Source organism: Pistacia vera, unplaced genomic scaffold (genome assembly GCF_008641045.1).
Source record: "Pistacia vera cultivar Batoury unplaced genomic scaffold, PisVer_v2 Contig174, whole genome shotgun sequence".
In the NCBI taxonomy this organism is placed as follows: domain Eukaryota; kingdom Viridiplantae; phylum Streptophyta; class Magnoliopsida; order Sapindales; family Anacardiaceae; genus Pistacia; species Pistacia vera.
The window spans coordinates 123,464-142,208 of NW_022195833.1; the positions used below are offsets into that span (position 1 = coordinate 123,464).

The following is an 18,745-nucleotide window of genomic DNA, read 5'->3' on the forward strand; positions in this document are numbered from 1 at the left end:
GTAGGGATCCATGACTGCATTCTACAGACTTAATTGCATCAAGAATGTATCAAGAATCACAATAAGGGAAATGATAAATGCATAATCGATGTTAGGGTACGCTGTAACCGATGAAATTCAAGGGATGACATGGTGTTCTTCTGAGTTACTGGGACAAGAAAAGTAGAGGAGAAAGCAAATTAAAAGCACATATTTTTATTGATAACAAAATCTATGCAAACCCTGAAACTAGCAGCAGCAACCATCTTATTGATTAAAAGCTCATATTGATTTAATGAAAGTTACTAAAGGAGGGGATCCGAAATGTTGCAAAGACACGTCGAACCACACAAAACACTTGCATAAAACAGCAGATTATTCCATTGATAGCAAGCATTTTATAGCAGAACTTTTCAGTCAGCACCATCATCATCGTGAATCGCATCGAGGATAACGATAAGGGCTACTATAAATGCATAATCAATATTGGGATAAACTGTCACCATGAACCTGCCTTTGTCTCCCACAGAAAGCTTTTTGTGCATCTGAATTCCCAAAAATTGCCAACAACATTAGTTTATGTAAACACTCTTATGTCTTCTTCAATTTGTTAAGCAACGCAAAATCATCTTACTTGGGCAACAGTTGTGGAAGACTCTCCAGCATAAACAACACAAGCTCGTTCCAGCCAGTTGCCTTTGACTCTAAAATCACAAAAATCCTCTTTTGTGTTACTGGCCAAGTACACATCCAAGGTTTTCATAAGCTGCACCACTGAAGATTTACCGACGGTAAAGAGGTGGTCTTTAAAATCTCTGCTCTCTCCCCTAAAAACATACCATTTTTTGTGTAAAGAAATTATNTAAGACGTTGGGTTCCCCGGAAGTTGACATCCGATAATCTCCTCAGTGACCAATCCTATCAGATCTCTTGAATAATATACCCAACGATTCTAATTGACTATTGGACTACCTAACAGTGGTTATTGAAAATCCTTTTTAAATTATTTTATAATTGTATGATAATTTATTAATCTATATTCTTTATATAATCTAGAACTTGGAATTTGTTAAACTTTCATGATTAAATAATAAATTGACCCCAAATTTTAAATTATTAAACAAAGGTTTACATTAATATTTAAAACTAACTCATGAAACAAGCATCATATCTTATTACACGAGAATAATCACTTGATTAGAAAATAGAAAAATACAATTTGATGGGGAAATAATAAAATCAACATATCCTTTTTAATCAATATGCTTTGAGCTGAACACCCTTAAAAGGTAAGATAAGAAGATAAAGACTATTAGGTGTATTACTTAAAAGGTTCTAAATTTGATTCTTCTTAGTTGATAATAAGGATGATCATTGAAAGATTTATTTGGTCATTAACTTCAGGATCTTGAAAGATTTTGGTTAGCTCAATTTAGATAATTTTCAAGTTGTTTTTCTAATTCTCTGAAGCCTTTCTATAACTCGTCCGCTGATCAGTCCCCATTTCAACATAATCAGGCCACTGTCTTCCAGTAATGTTCACAAAATTTATGGAAAAAGTGGTCACTCTTTGCTTTAAAAGGTCATAAAAATTATGATCTAGAACAGAATCTATGTAAACCCTCAAAACTAGAATCAACCATCTTATTCATTAAAAGCAAACAAGAACAGAGTCTTGCATGAAACACCCATATTATTTCATTTATAGTAGCGATTATATCTCAACTTCTCAGTCATCATCACTGTTGATTGCATCGAGGATAACGATAAGGGCTACTATAAATGCATAATCGACGTTAGGATAAACTGTCACCATGAACTTGTCCTNTTAAATACAGGTCTAATATTAATATTATAAACTAAAATTAACAAAGATAAACAATGTATTTTACCACACTAAGATAATGGCTCAACTACATAAAAAGAAAAATACAATTGAGCGGGATCAACAACCGCCACCAGCTGCACCAGATGCTCCAGCTGCAGCAGCTGCTGCAGAGTTAATTGCATCAAGAATCACGATAAGGGAAATGATAAATGCATAATCAATGTTCGGGTTCACTGTCACCATGAAATGGTCCTTTCCGATCAAAATGCTTTGAGCCGTGTGCTTTTTATGCATCTGGGCAACAATTGTGGAAGAGTCTCCAGCATAAATAACACAAGATCGTTCTAGCCAACTTCCTTTGACCTTGAAATCGCAAACATTCTCCTTTGTATTGTTTGCTAAGAACACATCTAACTTGGTCTTCAATTGGAACATCGAGGATCTTTTAACTGTAAAGATTAAATCACCGGACTCTGTACTCTCTCCCCTGAAGACTTGCCATCTGTCGTGAGCTGACACTGCCTGCATGAACGAAAACAATCAACTAGTTGAAGAAAAAGAATCAAGATAGTAATTAGCAGGAAAAAAAAAAGATAATATCAATCACAATACCTTGCGTCTTAAAGTGACAATGGGATTCCCAGCGGCGTCGATTAAAACACGGCGATCATGGATGCTCAACAAGGCGCCTTTGACTTTAAAAAGGATGTTGCCATTGATGTCTTGCACAACAAAGTTGCCATCGGTTATGGTCATAACCTTTCTCACGATTGCAAGATCGATGGGATAATTATGAGCACAGAAATGGGGGCTTATAATTGAAACGGGATAAGTTACCGGTGGAGAAGAACCGCTGAAATGTGCCATATTGAAAGAAGTGTGATGAAGTATATCTTTGGTTTGTATTTTGATGAGAAATTCTGAAGGGTAGTTTCTTATATATATATATATATACACAAAATAATGAAAGACCTGTCAAACGCGGATACATGGATATAAACATGAAAGAAGTCAAGAACAAGATGATCGGATTGAAGAATTTTCAAAGAGACGACTTTTCGCAAGTTAGAATTTTACTTTTGAAAATTTTGTACTTCAGTTTTCTAAAGCCTCCATCGTTGACCCAACCAAGCTAGACGAAACCACCCCACCCCAGCCCATTTGGATCCAATACTGTGGTAGGTTGGTTAATGGGTACGATTAAGTTGTGGGTTTATCCACCTAACCTACTTTTAGTATTTATTTTTAATATATATTACCATAACTTGCTTATTCAGAATTATTTTCTAAAACTAAATTTATTATTTTTAAAAATAAATGTGACATTAATAGTTAATTAAAAATAATTAAGAATTAAGTAATGAATGAGGTGATATTGTAGTTGGATTATGGAATGATCGTAGAATACTAGAATAGGTGCTCTCACCTGGTTCAATTTGGTTTTTCGGTTCAATTCGTTTTTGGTTTTTCTTTGCACCCCTAAGTATAACCGATCAACGGAAGAAAATCAAGAGCTGTTAATGGCTTTATTTGGGTTTAATATAACAATAATGCTAGGGACACTGAAAATTTTACACCGAAAATGTGTACCGGCCAACGTGTAACACGCATCTGATTTGTTTAACAATCTTTTTCTAGTGAACGGTCGTCCATCAAATTTAGACGACTGTTCACTCACATGGACGGCCGTCCATATTATATGAATGGGCGTCCATATACAAGGGACGGACGTCCCCATTTAAAGGACACCCGTCCCTGATTAAAATACAATAAATTTTTTTTATAAACATTAGGGACGACCGTTCATAAATTTTGGACGGCCGTCCCTTACGTTTGGACGGGCGTCCATGCTTTAAAAAAAAAAAAAAAAAAATTTCAAAACCTCTTCTACTTCGTTCTTCTTCTTCGTCTTCATTCCCCATCTCCGTCTTCATTCCCCATCTCCTGGGTTCTCATGTTAGTTCTTAGATTACTGCCAGTTTCATTAATTGGCATTCCAACATCACCATATAAATCTAGGTTTCTTGATTCTCTCTCTCTCTCTCTCTCTCTCTCTCTCTCTGTGTGCTGTATGTGCTTAGCTATTCTTGCCATCCTCGCCCATGAAAATGTATTTTAATTTGCATATTGTTCGTATGAATTATTATTATTCGGCTGGGCCACTTGGTGATCTGGAAATTTCTGAAAGGCACATTTAGTGGTGTTTAGAGAACTATCTGGTTCATGTCCTGTGGTATTTGTGAAGGCAAGAGAGATCTTCTTCATGTTTACAGCAAATTAAAATGTATTATATTGTTGCTTATATGGTTGGCCAAGTCTCATTGTTTTCTTTTTTCTTCTGTTCAGGCTGCCTGTGAGGAATTGAGAAATAGCAGAATGTTTCTAAAGCTTCTAGAGGCTGTACTTAAGACTGGGAACCGCATGAATGTTGGGACAAACCGTGGTGATGCTCACGCCTTTAAGCTTGACACACTCCTCAAGCTTGTTGATGTCAAGGGTGCCATGGAATGAAGACGAAGTTGATATTCTTTGTGCAGTGATTTGGCCAAAAAAATGGAATGTAACAATAATGCTCGTTGTTAGTGATTGATTATTGCCAGTTTCAATAAGCAAAAGAAAGGAAAGCAATTAATGCAACTGGCAGTAATCTAAGAACTAACATGAGAATCCAGGAGATGGGAATGAAGACGAAGAAGAAGAGCGAAGTAGAAGAGGTTTAGAATTTTTTTTTTTTTTTTTTTAAAAGCATGGACGAAATGGACGTCCGTCCAAACGTAAAGGACTGGCGTCCATTCTTAATGGACGCTTATCCAAACGTAAGGGACGACCGTCCAAAATTTATGAACGGTCGTCCCTAATGTTTATAAATTTTTTTTATTGTATTTTAATCAGGAACGGGCGTCCTTTAAATGGAGACGCCCGTCCCTTGTATATGGACGCCCGTTCATATAATATGGACGGGCGTCCATGTGAGTGAACGGCCGTCCAAATTTGATGGACGGCTGTTCACTAGAAAAAAATTGTTAAACAAATCAGATGCGTGTTACACGTAGACCGTTACACATTTTCGGTGTATCTAGCATTATTGTTAATATAAAGTTCAACATTGTCTAACATATAAAATCAGTAATATATTTTATTACACTAAAATAAAAACTTGACAATGTACATTTAAGGAAAATACAAATTATTGAGGAGAGAAAATCAAATTATCGTCGTTATCATCATCTACATCTTCTACTTCAACCATTAGACTGAGGCTTTCAGGGAATGAGGATTCATATATCATAGTCTTCATCATCATTATCGTCAGCTACATCTTCTACATCAACCATTTGATGAGGTTTTCAGCTGCATCAACCATTTGACTGACGTTTTCAGCTACATCAACCGTTTGACTGAGGTTTTCAGGGAATGAGGATTCATAATAGTCTTCAGCATCGTCTTCGGAGTTAATTGCATCAAGAATCACAATGAGGGCAATAATGAATGCATAATCCATGTTGGGGTACACTGTCACCATGAAACGCTCCTTCCCAATCAAGATTCTTGGAGCCGTGCGATTCTTATGCAGCTGCATAAACAAGAAGAATTGAATTAAGCTTTAAACATGATCAGTAAAAGATGAGATAGACTGTGCAAAATACAAAGTAAAAAAAAAACTTAATGGAATAAAATATTGAAGTTCTTACTTTGGCAACAATTGTGGAGGACTCTCCGGCATAAATAACAGAAGATATGTCCAGCCAATTTCCTCTGATCCTGAAATTACAAAGACTCTCCTCTGTATTTTTTGCTAAGAACACATTAACGTTGTCCTTTGATTGGAACAATGAGGCTCGTTTAGCACTAAATATTAGAGTCCTAGATTCTATACTCTCTCCCCAGAAAATTTGCCATCTCTTATGAACTGACCTTATCTGTATAAAAGAAAAGAAATTATCTGGTTGAAGATAGTGAATAATTCAAATCCTTACTGATTGTGTAACACCCCGTACTTTTTTGTATGGAATTTTATTAAAGTTTATTTTATGATTCTGGGGTAAAGTGTAAGAATTTGAAAGTTTTGGAAGAGTATACAATAGCTGAAACAAGTGGGGGTTAAAATAAAATTTTTAGATATTTTTATGAACATCGGCCATTCAAAGAAAAGAAAAACGGAGAAGAAGAGGGAAAATAGAAAAAAAAAAAGAGGAAAAAGAGAGAAGAAAAAAGAGAGAAAGAAGAAGAAGAGAAGGAGAGGAAGACGAAAAGAAAGAAGGGAGAGAAAGATGAAACCCAGAATAGAGAGAGAGAGAGAGAGAGAGAGAGAGAGAGAGAGAGAGAGAGAGGGGAGAGAAGAGGGTGGTGGAGGTGGCTAGAAAAGTAGCTGTGGCGAGCAAAACTCCAGTGATCAGAGAGTGAGGAAGATCAAGCATATGGGAGGTGAGTAAAGCTTAAAATTTCCCTTTTTGATGAGTTTTAGTTCATTAGATTTGTGTTGATTATAATTAAGTGTAATGACATAAGATTTCACTAAAATGGAAAGATCGAGTTCAACAATGTTATATGCATAGAACACATATGTGTTTTCTAAACAAAATTTAGTTAAAGATGTGATTTTGATACAAGGGTTCACTGTATAAAAATTTGACCACCTGAAATTTCGAAAATTGTTTGTATGTTTTGGGTTTTTGTTTGAAGCTAAATTTCGGATACATTGTTATAGACTTCTTGAGGAGTGTTTAGAAAATTATTTCACTCAAAAACTCGAAGAACTGAATTTTATACGGATTTTTTAAGTTGTCATGTGAATTTTGGAATTTTCATTTTCTGCAAAACATATATTTTTGGATCATACCCCCCATTCCGTAACCATCAATTTTACCGTCTACAAAAGTGAATTGTGAAGCCATGAGTTTCAAGGGACCAATTCCAAGAAGCACATAGGAATTCTTCAAGCCCGTGTTAGGCTGTTACGTTATATAATAAATGAACCACGTAATAAATGTAATATATATAGTTTAAAAGAGAAATTCTGATAGGATGTATATGTAACTAAAAATAAAAGAAGGGATTAAAATATAATAGTAAAGGAAGAAACGGGGTTTTATGTTTTATGTTCATTTACATCACTCTATTTATGTATGCATGAGATGGTCGATATAATTTTGTGTCAAAATTAGAACGTGGTGGAATCTCCACTCACAACAATATATTCCATATTGTTAATTATATGATTTAAAATTGATTAACTTGGTCATTCTTATTTATCGCTTTCATAAAGAACAGTTGCAATCCTGGAAAACTTCAGAGTTGATCAAATTTGACCAAGTTTACCTATAAAGCAAGCCATGTAATCAAAAGATTCAAAACTAACACAAATATAAGTAGATTAAAATAAATCATTCAATCACTCGAACTAGCTAGGTGTAAATAGTTGATTTCGTTTCTTTTATTTTTTTAAATAATGAAAACAAGATACAGTTGCTAGAGGAAATAAAATCAGAAATCAAGCCCGGCCGCTTAGCTAGCTACCCACCGGCGTCCCCACAGAACTTTGAATCGCATCAAGAGTCACGATAAGTGCAATTATGAATGCATAATCTATGTTCGGATTAACAACCACCATTTTCGTCTCCTTTCTGAAAAAGGCATGGCCTGTGTGCGTCTTGTTAATCTGCATTACCCAAAAAATCAGTTGAACTAATGTGCTTTGTTATAATATTAGCATATTATTTATTACTTTCTATAGACAACAACACATAATTTATTGGTTGCTTCTTCACGTAGAATTTATTGTATAAGAATTCTTACTTGTGCAACAGCTGTGGAGGACTCGCCGGCATAAACAGCAAAAGATCTTTCCAGCCAACCTCCTATGAGCTTGAAATCACAGAAATCCTCTTTTGTGTTGTTAGCTAAGATCACATCTAACTTGAGCTTTAATTGGAACATTGAAGATCGTTTAACACTAAAAATTAGATCACTGGTCTCTTTACTATCTCCCCTAAAAACTTGCCACCTATCATGAGCTGACTTCATCTGCATAAAATGGAAATCTTGTTCAGTTGAAATATTGAAGATGGTGATCAAGTCGAATCAAAAGCAAGAAATTAAAAGATATTATAAAAGATAGATTAATCAAGTACCTTTCGCTGTATAGTGACAATGGGAGTTCCAGCAGCATCATATAATATGCGGCGGTGGTGAAAAACACTAAACGCCACACCTTTCACGTTAAAAAGGATGTTTCCATTGCTGTCTTGTATAACAAACTCATTAACATATTTACCGTCAGTTATGGCCAGAGTGATAGGATGATTGTGAGTGCAATATTGAGGGCCGATAATTGAAATAGGATTACGTACTGGTGGATTAATACTAGTACTGGGGAAATCTGCCATTGAAAGAATGTTGATGAAAACTCCTTCTGTGTGAAGCTTAAATATAGATGATCAAGGGCCAGTCGCCCACGGATACCTATGAGACCAGGGGCGGATCCAAAGTGTATTAAGGGTGGGCCATGGCCCTCAATTTAAAAAAAATAAAAATTAAATACATTATTCTATTTAGTTGGACTTTGGCCCACCCTTTACTGTTATTGTCAAATATTAAAAAATTATGGCCCACTCTCAATTTTAGAACTAAAAGTCTTAGCCCACTCTTCCCTTTAATACTCAAAAACTTGCCCACCACCTTCAAATTTTTAATAAAACGTGTAAAAATAAAATCTTCCTTTGCAGGTGCAATTTGCAGATTATTATTGATAAGAAATACCGGATGGGATAATCTACTTGATGAAGTTTCTCATTTTTGCATTGCTCATAATATAGATGTGCCAAATATGTAAAAGAAATTTGTTGCACGAGGGAGATCACGGCGTAATGTTCAAAAGATGATAAATTTATTTCATTATCGTATTGAGTTGTTCTATGCCATAATAGATTTATAACTATCAGAGCTTAACAGTCGTTTTAATGAAGGTAAAACAAAATTATTTATTTGCATGGCTTCCTTAAATCCAAGTGATTGTTTTCAAGCATTTGATAAGGGAAAATTAGTTCGTTTTGCTCAATTTTATCCACTTGAATTTTCTTCTACTGATCTTATGGCACTTGAACTTTAACTTGATAATTACATTGATGATATGTGCTCAAATAGTGATTTTTTAGAATTAAATGATATTACTAGTCTTGCTCAGAAAATGGTTGAAAAAAAGAAGCATCTTATTTATTCATTGGTATATTTGCTCATCACATTAGCTTTAACCTTACCAGTTGCAATTGCAAGTATAAAAAGGGCATTTTCTGCTATGAAAATTATGAAGACTCATTTACGCAATCGGATGGGAGATCAATTCTTGAATGATAACCTAATTCCATATGTTGAGAAAGATATATTTGACAGTGTTGATAAGGAGATGGTCATGCAATGATTCCTCAATATGAAGCCCTGCCGAGGACAATAGTAAATGTTGTTTTTGTGACAATATTGATTGGAAAAACAGAATATGATACTTGTTTATTTTAACTTGTAAGTACTTCACAGACTATTACACTTTTTTTTTTCTTTTTTAAGATGGAGAATCGAGTATAAGACCGTGCACATATTTATAATTAATAATGCTAGATGTACAAAGAAATTTACAAAGATTTTTTATACAAAGTGATGTGATAGAAAATGATTAGAATAGTTTGTATTCACTCTTCCATTCATCTCCTACCGCATCACTTTGTACAAGAAATCTTCATAAATTTTTTTGTACATCTAATATTATTGATCTACAATATCCTCAATTCGTCATAACCATCTAAACTATTCACAGATGAGTTTGGTTGTTGATGATGTTAGAGTGTGAATCATTTCTAAGTATAATTTAATAATTTTTAAATAATAAAATGGTATTTTAAAAATCTACTGAGTAGAAAAGTGTTATTAAATCAATTATTTAGGTGGAAAAAAGTCGTTTACTCCTCAACCCAAAAGAAAAATACAATGAATTTAGGAAATAAAATAATTAACCGCCAAATTAACCAGGTATGCCAAATACACCAAGTACTAGATCCAGGAATACATGATCATGATCATCATCTTCATCTTCATTGGAAACTCCGGAGTAAATTGCATCAAGAATCACAATAAGAGAAACTATGAATGCATAATCCACGTTAAGGTTCACTCTCAGCATGAAACTCCCCTTTCCATTCAACAGATTTTGAGCGATTTGCTTCATATGCAACTGCATTTCCCAAAAGCAGTAAAATTGGTTGCTGTTCAACAGAAAACTTGGGTTAGGAATCAAGGTATTAAATTTCTTTACCTGTGCAACAACTATGGAGGACTCTCCAGCATAAATAACAGTAGAACGTTCCAGCCCATTTCCTCTAACTTGAAATCACAAACATTTTCCTCAGTGTGGTTCGCTAAGAACACAGTTAACTTAGGTTTTGTAATTGATTGCAACATTGAGGATCGTTTAACACTAAATATTAGATTTCTGGACCCTGCACTATCTCCCCTGAAAACTTGCCATCTTTCATGAGCTGTTCTTATATGTATAAACCAAAATAAATCAACTATTGCAGAAAACAGTGATGAAGTGAAGTGAAATTCGTACAGGCAGATACAAAAAATAGTGATACAAGATCTGTTAGATATAAAAGTATAGGCTGTCCCTGTTTTGCTAAGCGGTGTCGTTTTCATCAAAGTGACAGTAGGATGGTGTGACGTCGTTTTGTAAAGACAATGGGTAGATAAAGTGAGTCTTCAGTACTTACTAAACTTAACGAAAATTAGCTGAATGAAGAACTGAAATTCTCTCTAAATTTCATCCTCTATTCGTGAACCCTAACCTCCTTTCATGGTATCAGAGCACCATTGACTAACGTAAAAAAAAAATGGCAGGAAACTCTGATAGTTCAAGATCTGATGATTTTGAGAAGATTGCTCAACAGTCATCCAGCTCGCCAGTATCTGCAACTTCTGCAATTTCATCAAGTCTTCAGGTCATCACTCCAAAGCTCACCAAAGACAACTATAGATTCTGGCGTTCTCAAGTGTTATTCGCTGTAGGAGCTCATGAGTTGGAAGATCACTTAACAGGCCTGCTTCCATGTCCATCTCCTCTAATTTCTTGCAAAATAGACAATTCGAAAGATAAGAACACAGATCAAATTAGTGATTGTTTGATAATTGAGAAAATTAATCCAGCTTATTCCTTGTGGAAAAGAACTGACAAGTTCTTAGTTAGCTGGCTTCTTGCTTCAATTTCGGAAGGAATGTTTAGAACAATTTCGAAGNAAAAAAAAAAAAAAAAAAAAAAAAGTTATGAGCATGCAATTTTAGTATGATGTGAATTTTTTTTAATGGATTATATAATCAATGTGTTTAATAGACAAGGCATATGAATTTGATAATACAACCCTGTGGTGAGGCAAGTGACTAGTAAAAATAGTGATTCAGGGCATGTTAGATGCGGTTATTATATTTACTATAATGCTACGGACACCGGGATACTTACACAGAAATCTTGAACCGGCCTACGTGTCCCCTAACTCACACCAAACACGTTTGACGTTATTAAATTTTTTTCTAGTGAACGGTCATTCATCAAATATGGACGGCCGTTCAATTACATGGACTCCCGTCCATATTATATGGACAGGGGTCCATTTACTACGGACGGGCGTCCCCATTTAAAGGACACCCGTCCATCAGTAAATGTAATAAAAAATATAAACAAAAATTAGGGACGGTCGTTCATAGGTTATGGAAGACCGTCCATAAATATTGGATGGGCATTCATATGTTAATGGATGCTTGTCCATTAACAATCGTTTTTAAAAATTAAAAAACATTTAGGGACGGCCGTTCATCAATTATGGACGACCGTCCCTTAATTTTGGATGGGCGCTCGCAAATAAGGGACGCCCATCCATAATGTAAATATAAAATTAAAAAAAAAAACTTTGGACACCCATCCATAACTTGTGGAAGTGCGTCCCTAACGTGTGGATGGACATCTGTAAGGAATGGACGCCCGTCCATAATGTGGTTTTAAAAAAATTTAATAAAAACTTTGGACGCCCATCCATAAATGGTGGATGGGCGTCCCTTACATGTGGACGGGCGTCCGTAAGTAATGGACGCCCATCCATTATATTGTTTTAAAAAATTTAATAAAAATTTTTGACGCCCGTCCATAAATTGTGGACGGGCTTTCGTAAGGAATGAGCACCCGTCCATCATGTATGACCAAGCGTCCGTAAGGAATGGACGCCCGTCCATTATGTAAGGACAGCCACCCGTAAGTAATGGACGCCCGTCCATAAAGAATGGACGACCATCCTTTAGTTTTGGACGGGCATACGTACTGTAATTAAAATTTAAAAGAAAAAGTAACAACGTATTAGGTTAAAAAAATTTGGGGGAAGTTTTTAAAATTAAAACACAACAGCCGTGGTCTTCTTCTTCGTCTTCCATCTGCGCTTTTGCTCTTCGTCTTCCTCATCTGCGCTCTTGTTCTTCGTCTTCCTTATCTGCCATTGGTAATTAGACACTTTCGTTTTTCAAATTTTTTTTTTTATGTTGGATGAATGTGTTGGATTCTACATTTGTGTTGAATGGATTGAGTTGATAAAGAGAAATCCAGTCAATTTGGTGGGATTGATTTGTGTGATTGATAAATAGAAGTGTTCTGCTATTGGTAATACTTCGAATGCTCTGTCTTATGCCTCATTCTAGTTTATTTTAAATGCTGAGAATTTAAGAATTACAATGAAAGGAAAATTGATATATACATTGCTAATTTAAACTATTTTTGATTTACCAAGTGTTGGATCTGTAGTTCTTTTACGCTAGGATGAATGTTTTGTGATGAGACCATCAGATATGTGGTATACAATAAGAAATCCAAGGGAGGCAAGTAGGAGACTTTGAGTTGTAAAAAGAAGATTCCGGTGAGTAAGGTGTTAAAAGCTAAGTGAGGTGTTAAGAATCAATTATTGGGTGGCCAGATGGCAGTAAGGGATGGGATAAGGGAAGAATTCTATTAGGAGGAAAAGAGAATTAAAAGGGAGGCAAAAGAGAGGCAGGGGTATCAGAAAAATATATGGGAAATGGATGTCAAGGTTGTATATAATGCTCAATGGATGGGTTTGTTATTACTCTAGGCAGCTTATGTTTTGGTTCTTTTAAAGCTTATTGAAAGCTAGTTCATTGCTGAACTGGTAGTTATTTCTGACAATTGAGGATATTGCATGTGCCCTGAAAAGTTTTCATCTTTTTCTAATTTGTTACTTCATCTTTCTAGGCTATTGACTTGAATATTGCACGAAACTGAATAAAGCAGGTTTATTGACATTATCATCTAGATAATGATGGTGAGGCCTCAAGTAATGGTCAGAACTCAGATATTCATATTGAGAATTTACGGAACAGAATATTAAGGATTTGTATATCCTGTTAAAAGAAGAAAAATTTTGCCTTGCTAATGACTTATACTTTTTGGATAAAAAAAATATTAAAACAAATAGAAGTTAGTTTTTTGGGAAATAAATCATGAAATGGAAATGCAAGTTAGAATTATTATTATCAAAATCCTTTTTACTTGACATAAAATGAATACTAAATTCAGATGTCACAATGGCATTTTCAGCAGTGTTTTTTTTTATTAATGGTGTTGATGTTGATCGTAATTAATTTTACTCTGGGATGGCAGCTGAACCATGCATTAATTTTTAGTAAGAAGGTAATCTAGAACTAAGAAGAGCAAGCCCCCACACACCGAAAAAAATAAAATAAAATAAAAAATAAAAAAAGAAGAAGAAAATGATAGAAGGTAAAAAAATCTAAGGAGGTTTCCCACTGCTTTGCTCACTACATATTTGGTTCTTGTTTTGATGCTCTTGCTATGTAAAATTTTTGGGATATTCTGCTCACTGTAAATGGTCTTGGTGAATTGTAGCTTTTACTCTTCGTTGTTCTAATATGTTGTTTCAGCTCTTAGTGTTCATTCCATTAAATCTGAAATTATTTCATGTTTGTCATAACTGCATGCACTCTAATCTATGTAATCAATTTAGTTGTTCTACTTTGATTTTTTGCAATTGATTTTTTTGAGTCTTTGTTAAAACTGTAACAATCAATTCATAGGTCTTCATAGATTCAATAGAACGGAAATGGAGCCTTGCGTGTAGTTGAGCAAACTATTTCCACTAGCTCTATAGCAGAGCATATTTGTTAACAAAATATGCATATTATAATTTCCTCTAAGAGTGTTGTCATTCATGATGAAAAATTGTTTCGGTTTTGAAGTGCATGGGACGGGGACTTTTACTGGATTTACGGAGTAAAAGTTTTGGTCAACATATATAGCTCTTTTGAAAGATACTGGTGTGCCTCAATCTTGAATTTCTTATTTGGTGACTAATTATCCACTTGCAGCATGCTCGAAACATTCTAAATTTTTCAAGATTGTCAATGAGGTTGAGGAAATGAGATTCAATCCTGCCCAAACTCTTTTTGTCTTATGCCTCAATCCATTGTAATAGACAGTCTTAGAATGCATATGAAAGTGTATTGGTGCTGTTCCATTTTAGTTGTTGCCATCATTTCCTGCACATGTTTGGAGGTTTTATATGTAAATATTATTCGTGGTCAGACCACGATCCTAATGTGGTCTGTTTATATCTTTATATCTTTTCTCTCTAGATGGAATCATGATGTTGGCATCCTATTGAATGAATTCATGATTATGTATTGAATATTGCAATATTAGCATTTGAAATGATATTAATGCTAAAAGCTAAGAGTCTTATCTGTTTAATTTAATCCAATTTATGTGCATGATGTTATCTGTCGGTTTATTAGGTATCCATATCCGTTGGTTTAGGTTTGGCAGATTATGATGATGACTTTTTTATGTATACAGGTTTTAGAAGAAAACAGAAAATGGTGAGAACAAAAAATATAACCATTCCTCATGAAGGCACATCATCATCTGCAATTCAATTTCGAGACTTGCGACATAAAAAATAATACGAGGACATGTCGAAAAGGGATATTTGCCTTGGAAGAAGTTTGGATTTAGGACTTCTAACAAGTTTAGGTTTAGGTAATGAAATGAATGGTTGGATTAATAATTTGAAATGGGACCTTGGTCAGTATTAGATATGATGGATATAAACATTTGATCTATGAGTTTTTTGGTAGTTTGGAAGTTGTGGAGACAGATACTGATGAGTTTCTGGCGTATATAATGTTTTTTAGATTAAAGAATCAGAACTTTGCAGTGAGACCACAAGATTTAGCAACCTAGATATGATTTGATTTTGAAGGTTTGGAAAATGTATCTAGAACCTGGGATTCCAAACAAGCTTGGATTGATGTTTTCGGGATAGGGACTTACCATCCACATAGGTGTAAATCTACAAAGTTAAAGAATTTTGCTATGAGAGTATTTCATAGATATCTGACTTACACATTTAATGGTAGGAAAGAGACAAATGGAAATGTGACGGTTAAGGATTTAATGTTCATGGAAGCAGCAGTAGCAAGGAGGCAAGTTAATTCAGTGAAGTTATTGATTAAGAAGTTGTGAGAGATTCAAGCAGAAAAAAGAGAAATACATTGGGGGATGCTTGTTACATTAATATGTGAGAAGTTGGGTATTGAGATCACCCCTAATGATGTAGCAAATAAGATTAAGTTTTCTGCAAATAATGTGTTAGGGGATGTGATATTGAATAAAATGGGTTTGATTAAAAAGAATATGGCAGGAAAATAGTTTGTGATTAGGGATGAAATGGAGGGAGATGCAACATTTCAAGAAGGTGTCAGTGTTTCAGAAGGGGTTAATAAAGGACAAGTCTATGTGCGCAAAAGAAGAAGAACGAGTATTGAACCTGGATCATCTGAGAATGTAGAAGATATGTCTTCTCATACTTTAGAGGAAATAGAAAGCAGATTTGAGCGGATGAAAAAGTTTCAAGAGGAGCATTTTTCACGTATTGAGAGGCAAATGCAAGAACAACATGATCAATTGCAAAGTGATTTCAACACGTTTGCATCACAAATAGAAGAAACATTTTACATCATTGGGGAACGCATGACAGAGATTTTCAGCATGATGAAGAACTTCTCAACAGCCTCCTCCTCCTCTAGTCAACCTCCACCCCCTGCACCATGATGAAGAATTTCTCAACAGCCTCCTCCTTGTCAACATTCTTGGGGAACGCACTATGAATGTTAATTATGATTATGTGTACTTCAAATATTTTGCTTTATGTACGAAGATTATATTTGCATTTTGCTTATAAATAGATTGATTTCAGTGGATGTTCTTGATAAAGATTGTCTTTTGTTTATAAATAGATTTGCCTTTTGTTTATACATATCTGAACTACTCTTTTAATTGCATATGTATATGTAATACTAGACATACCCAAAGACATCAAAATTCAAATCTCAAATGAAATGCATATCCAAAATTCCATCTACAATCGGAGTCTGCAATGTGACGATAATATATACTGAAAACATTCATAATAAGTTACATTAAGGTCATTATCATGAATTCACTACCCTACGCAACCAATGACAAAAATATTAAAAACAAAACAACTGAATCAGCATACAACTCAACTACATTCGACAGAAATTAACCAAAACATGAAAAATTTCTACCAAATACAATTCTATATGCTTCAACCTTTCAACAATATCAAACATCTCCCAACGAGACATGTTCATCATTTACAAACTCCTGTCCTATGTAGAAATTACTTTATCCTGCAAGATTCTGAACTGGACCAGTGGACATCTGTCATTGTTTAACAACCACAATTTAGCACATGTTATAGAAAACTTAAGCCAATTACAATTATACAAAATACATAACACATACCTAGGTAGTAACAACATCATTCGACAACACTTGAGTTTTCGTATCGGCCACAGAAGTACATGAAAGAAACTGTTCCTTTTGTCGCTATACTGATGATCCTTTTCCTAAAAAGTACCCTAACACATTAATAATCAAGTCGATATTATTCTAAACTTCAAATAAGTAAATAATGTTTCAAAAAAAAAAATCATGTAAGCATAGGTGTATAACTCATACCAATTCTTTGTTTTTGTAATTTTTTCTTTTTAACCCTACGTACAATTTCTTCAACCTTTGATTGCTTTCTTTTACATGGAGGACGAACTTTGCTACGAACTACCTGTGGACTAATAATTAGACTATTCCTCTCTTTCGGAGGACTGTCCCCATCTTGACTACTCAAACTGGTTGTGGAAGAGATGTTCACTTTTGTACCAAGCCCTCCCTCACTTTCCTTTTGCTCTAACTTGTTCCTCGTGTCAATCATAAACTCTGTTAACATATTATAATCTTCCTTATTGTTTGATGCCATATTAGCTACTGTCAACATTAAATTAGACAACTTATCAAAACGTTGTCCTTCAATGTTGGTGCTCCACCTATTATAACTCACCTTAATTTTCGTATGACATCTGTTTATATTTTCCCTCCAACGCCATAAAATGTGTGAAACTCTTTTATGAATCAACACCATAATGGCATGTCTGCATAAAATCCCTCTGAACTCAAACAAATGACAAGTACAATGAATATCACACGAACTTTCTTCAAAGTATACTGCAAACGGAATACGGTGACTACTATCTCCAAACCAAACATCTTCCAAAACTTGATACTCCTCGTATGAATCACATTTATTCAAAAAAGATAACTCACAATAAATCTTCCCCGCAATCTCTTCTTGAAACTCTTTAAACTTTGCAGTTGTGTATGCACTTTGAAATTGTTTCTCAATAGGGTAATTAGTTATGCATGGTATCCAAGATTTGAAAGATCTAAAATCAGCCTCCATTTCTTTTTCCACTTTATCTCACAATGCATTATCATATTGTTCCACAAATTGTCTCAAAGTAGTTTTGGAATTTACATACCCATCAAAAAATGTATGCATACTTTCACTATGTTGGGTAGTAGACATACCTGCCCAGAAAGTATCTTTAAGAAATGCAGACACCCATCGTACTCTTTCTTTGTACAATCCACATAACCATGCATTCTCGTGAAAGTTGTGCGCATCAATAGATTGGTTCCACCATTCTTCGAACTCTTCACGAGTAAAGGAATCATACACAATATTTTGCAACTTAAACTTTATAGTTTCATATTTCTTATACCTTCTTAACTTTTCAAGTAGTTTCTTCATTATATGCCACAAACACCACCTATGTCTTGTACCAGGGAAAACAATCTCAATTGCATTTTGCATGGCCTTATCTTGATAAGTGATAATTCCATTAGGAGCAAGATCCATGCATTCAAGCCAAGAACAAAATAGCCATACAAATGTCTCAGTGTCCTTATGAGAAATTAATCCGCAACCTAATAAAATCGAATGTCCATGATGATCAACCCCCACAAAAGCAGCAAATGGCATATCATACTTGTTTGTCAAATATATTGTGTCGAATGTGACAACATCACCGAATTCTTTATATGCAGCCCTACATCTAGCATCAACCCATAGCACATTCTGTAATCGACTCTCTTCATCTACATCAATCATGTACCGGAAATTTGAATTCTCCTTTTGCATTTTCATAAAATACTTAAGTACTGCCGAAGCATCTCCAACTCCAAGTCGTAGCCTTCTCACTTTTTCAATGTAGTTCCTACAATCTTTTTGTAGAAACGTCAAATTCTTTACACCTCCCGCCTCAATTGAACATGACTGAAAATTTTTACATGGTTTAATCCTAGCCACATCATTAACTTCAAGTCGCCTTTTCACATAAGGTTGTGTTGTTCAGTTAACCTTGAAATATCTTATTTTTATTGAACTTGTAAGATCATAGTTATGTTCAAGTACAACTGATTTAATTTCTCATTTGCATTCACCATTCAAAGCTGCATTA

The 18,745-nt window shown here is 34.6% G+C and overlaps 3 protein-coding genes and 1 pseudogene across 3 annotated transcripts; all 4 read right to left on the minus strand.

The window, feature by feature from the left end:
* Positions 1 to 343: 343 nt before the first annotated feature.
* On the minus strand, positions 344 to 1,622 carry LOC116125971 (protein LURP-one-related 15-like). The gene is made up of 3 exons (XM_031411684.1): positions 1,601 to 1,622; positions 614 to 897; positions 344 to 524 (listed from the first exon to the last, which is right to left on the minus strand). Exons 1-3 carry the CDS (start codon positions 1,620 to 1,622, stop codon positions 393 to 395), a joined length of 438 nt encoding a protein of 145 aa, XP_031267544.1. The 3' UTR covers positions 344 to 392.
* A 197-nt stretch (positions 1,623 to 1,819) lies between these two features.
* On the minus strand, positions 1,820 to 2,775 carry LOC116126067 (protein LURP-one-related 10-like). Its single transcript, XM_031411778.1, has 2 exons — positions 2,420 to 2,775; positions 1,820 to 2,329 (listed from the first exon to the last, which is right to left on the minus strand). Exons 1-2 carry the CDS (start codon positions 2,672 to 2,674, stop codon positions 1,925 to 1,927), a joined length of 660 nt encoding a protein of 219 aa, XP_031267638.1. The 5' UTR covers positions 2,675 to 2,775; the 3' UTR covers positions 1,820 to 1,924.
* Positions 2,776 to 5,098: 2,323 nt separating this feature from the next.
* On the minus strand, positions 5,099 to 8,193 carry LOC116125972. Its single transcript, XM_031411686.1, has 5 exons — positions 7,939 to 8,193; positions 7,604 to 7,831; positions 7,322 to 7,466; positions 5,500 to 5,774; positions 5,099 to 5,381 (listed from the first exon to the last, which is right to left on the minus strand). Exons 1-5 carry the CDS (start codon positions 8,191 to 8,193, stop codon positions 5,130 to 5,132), a joined length of 1,155 nt encoding a protein of 384 aa, XP_031267546.1. The 3' UTR covers positions 5,099 to 5,129.
* Positions 8,194 to 9,818: 1,625 nt separating this feature from the next.
* Positions 9,819 to 10,651, minus strand: LOC116125973 (annotated as a pseudogene).
* Positions 10,652 to 18,745: the final 8,094 nt, after the last annotated feature.

Bases quoted from the DNA above. Each gene is read 5' to 3' on its own strand.
- LOC116125972 (XM_031411686.1), bottom strand. From the start codon at position 8,193: ATGGCAGATTTCCCCAGTACTAGTATTAATCCACCAGTACGTAATCCT. The intron at 5,775-7,321 runs GCTAGCTAAGCG...CAGTAAGGATTT, and splicing joins TGTGGGGACGCCGGTGGGTA to GAATTATTCACTATCTTCAA. The intron at 5,382-5,499 runs GTAAGAACTTCA...TTGTTTATGCAG, and splicing joins CCTCCACAATTGTTGCCAAA to CTGCATAAGAATCGCACGGC.
- LOC116126067 (XM_031411778.1), bottom strand. From the start codon at position 2,674: ATGGCACATTTCAGCGGTTCTTCTCCACCGGTAACTTATCCCGTTTCA. The intron at 2,330-2,419 runs GTATTGTGATTG...TCGTTCATGCAG, and splicing joins TTGTCACTTTAAGACGCAAG to GCAGTGTCAGCTCACGACAG.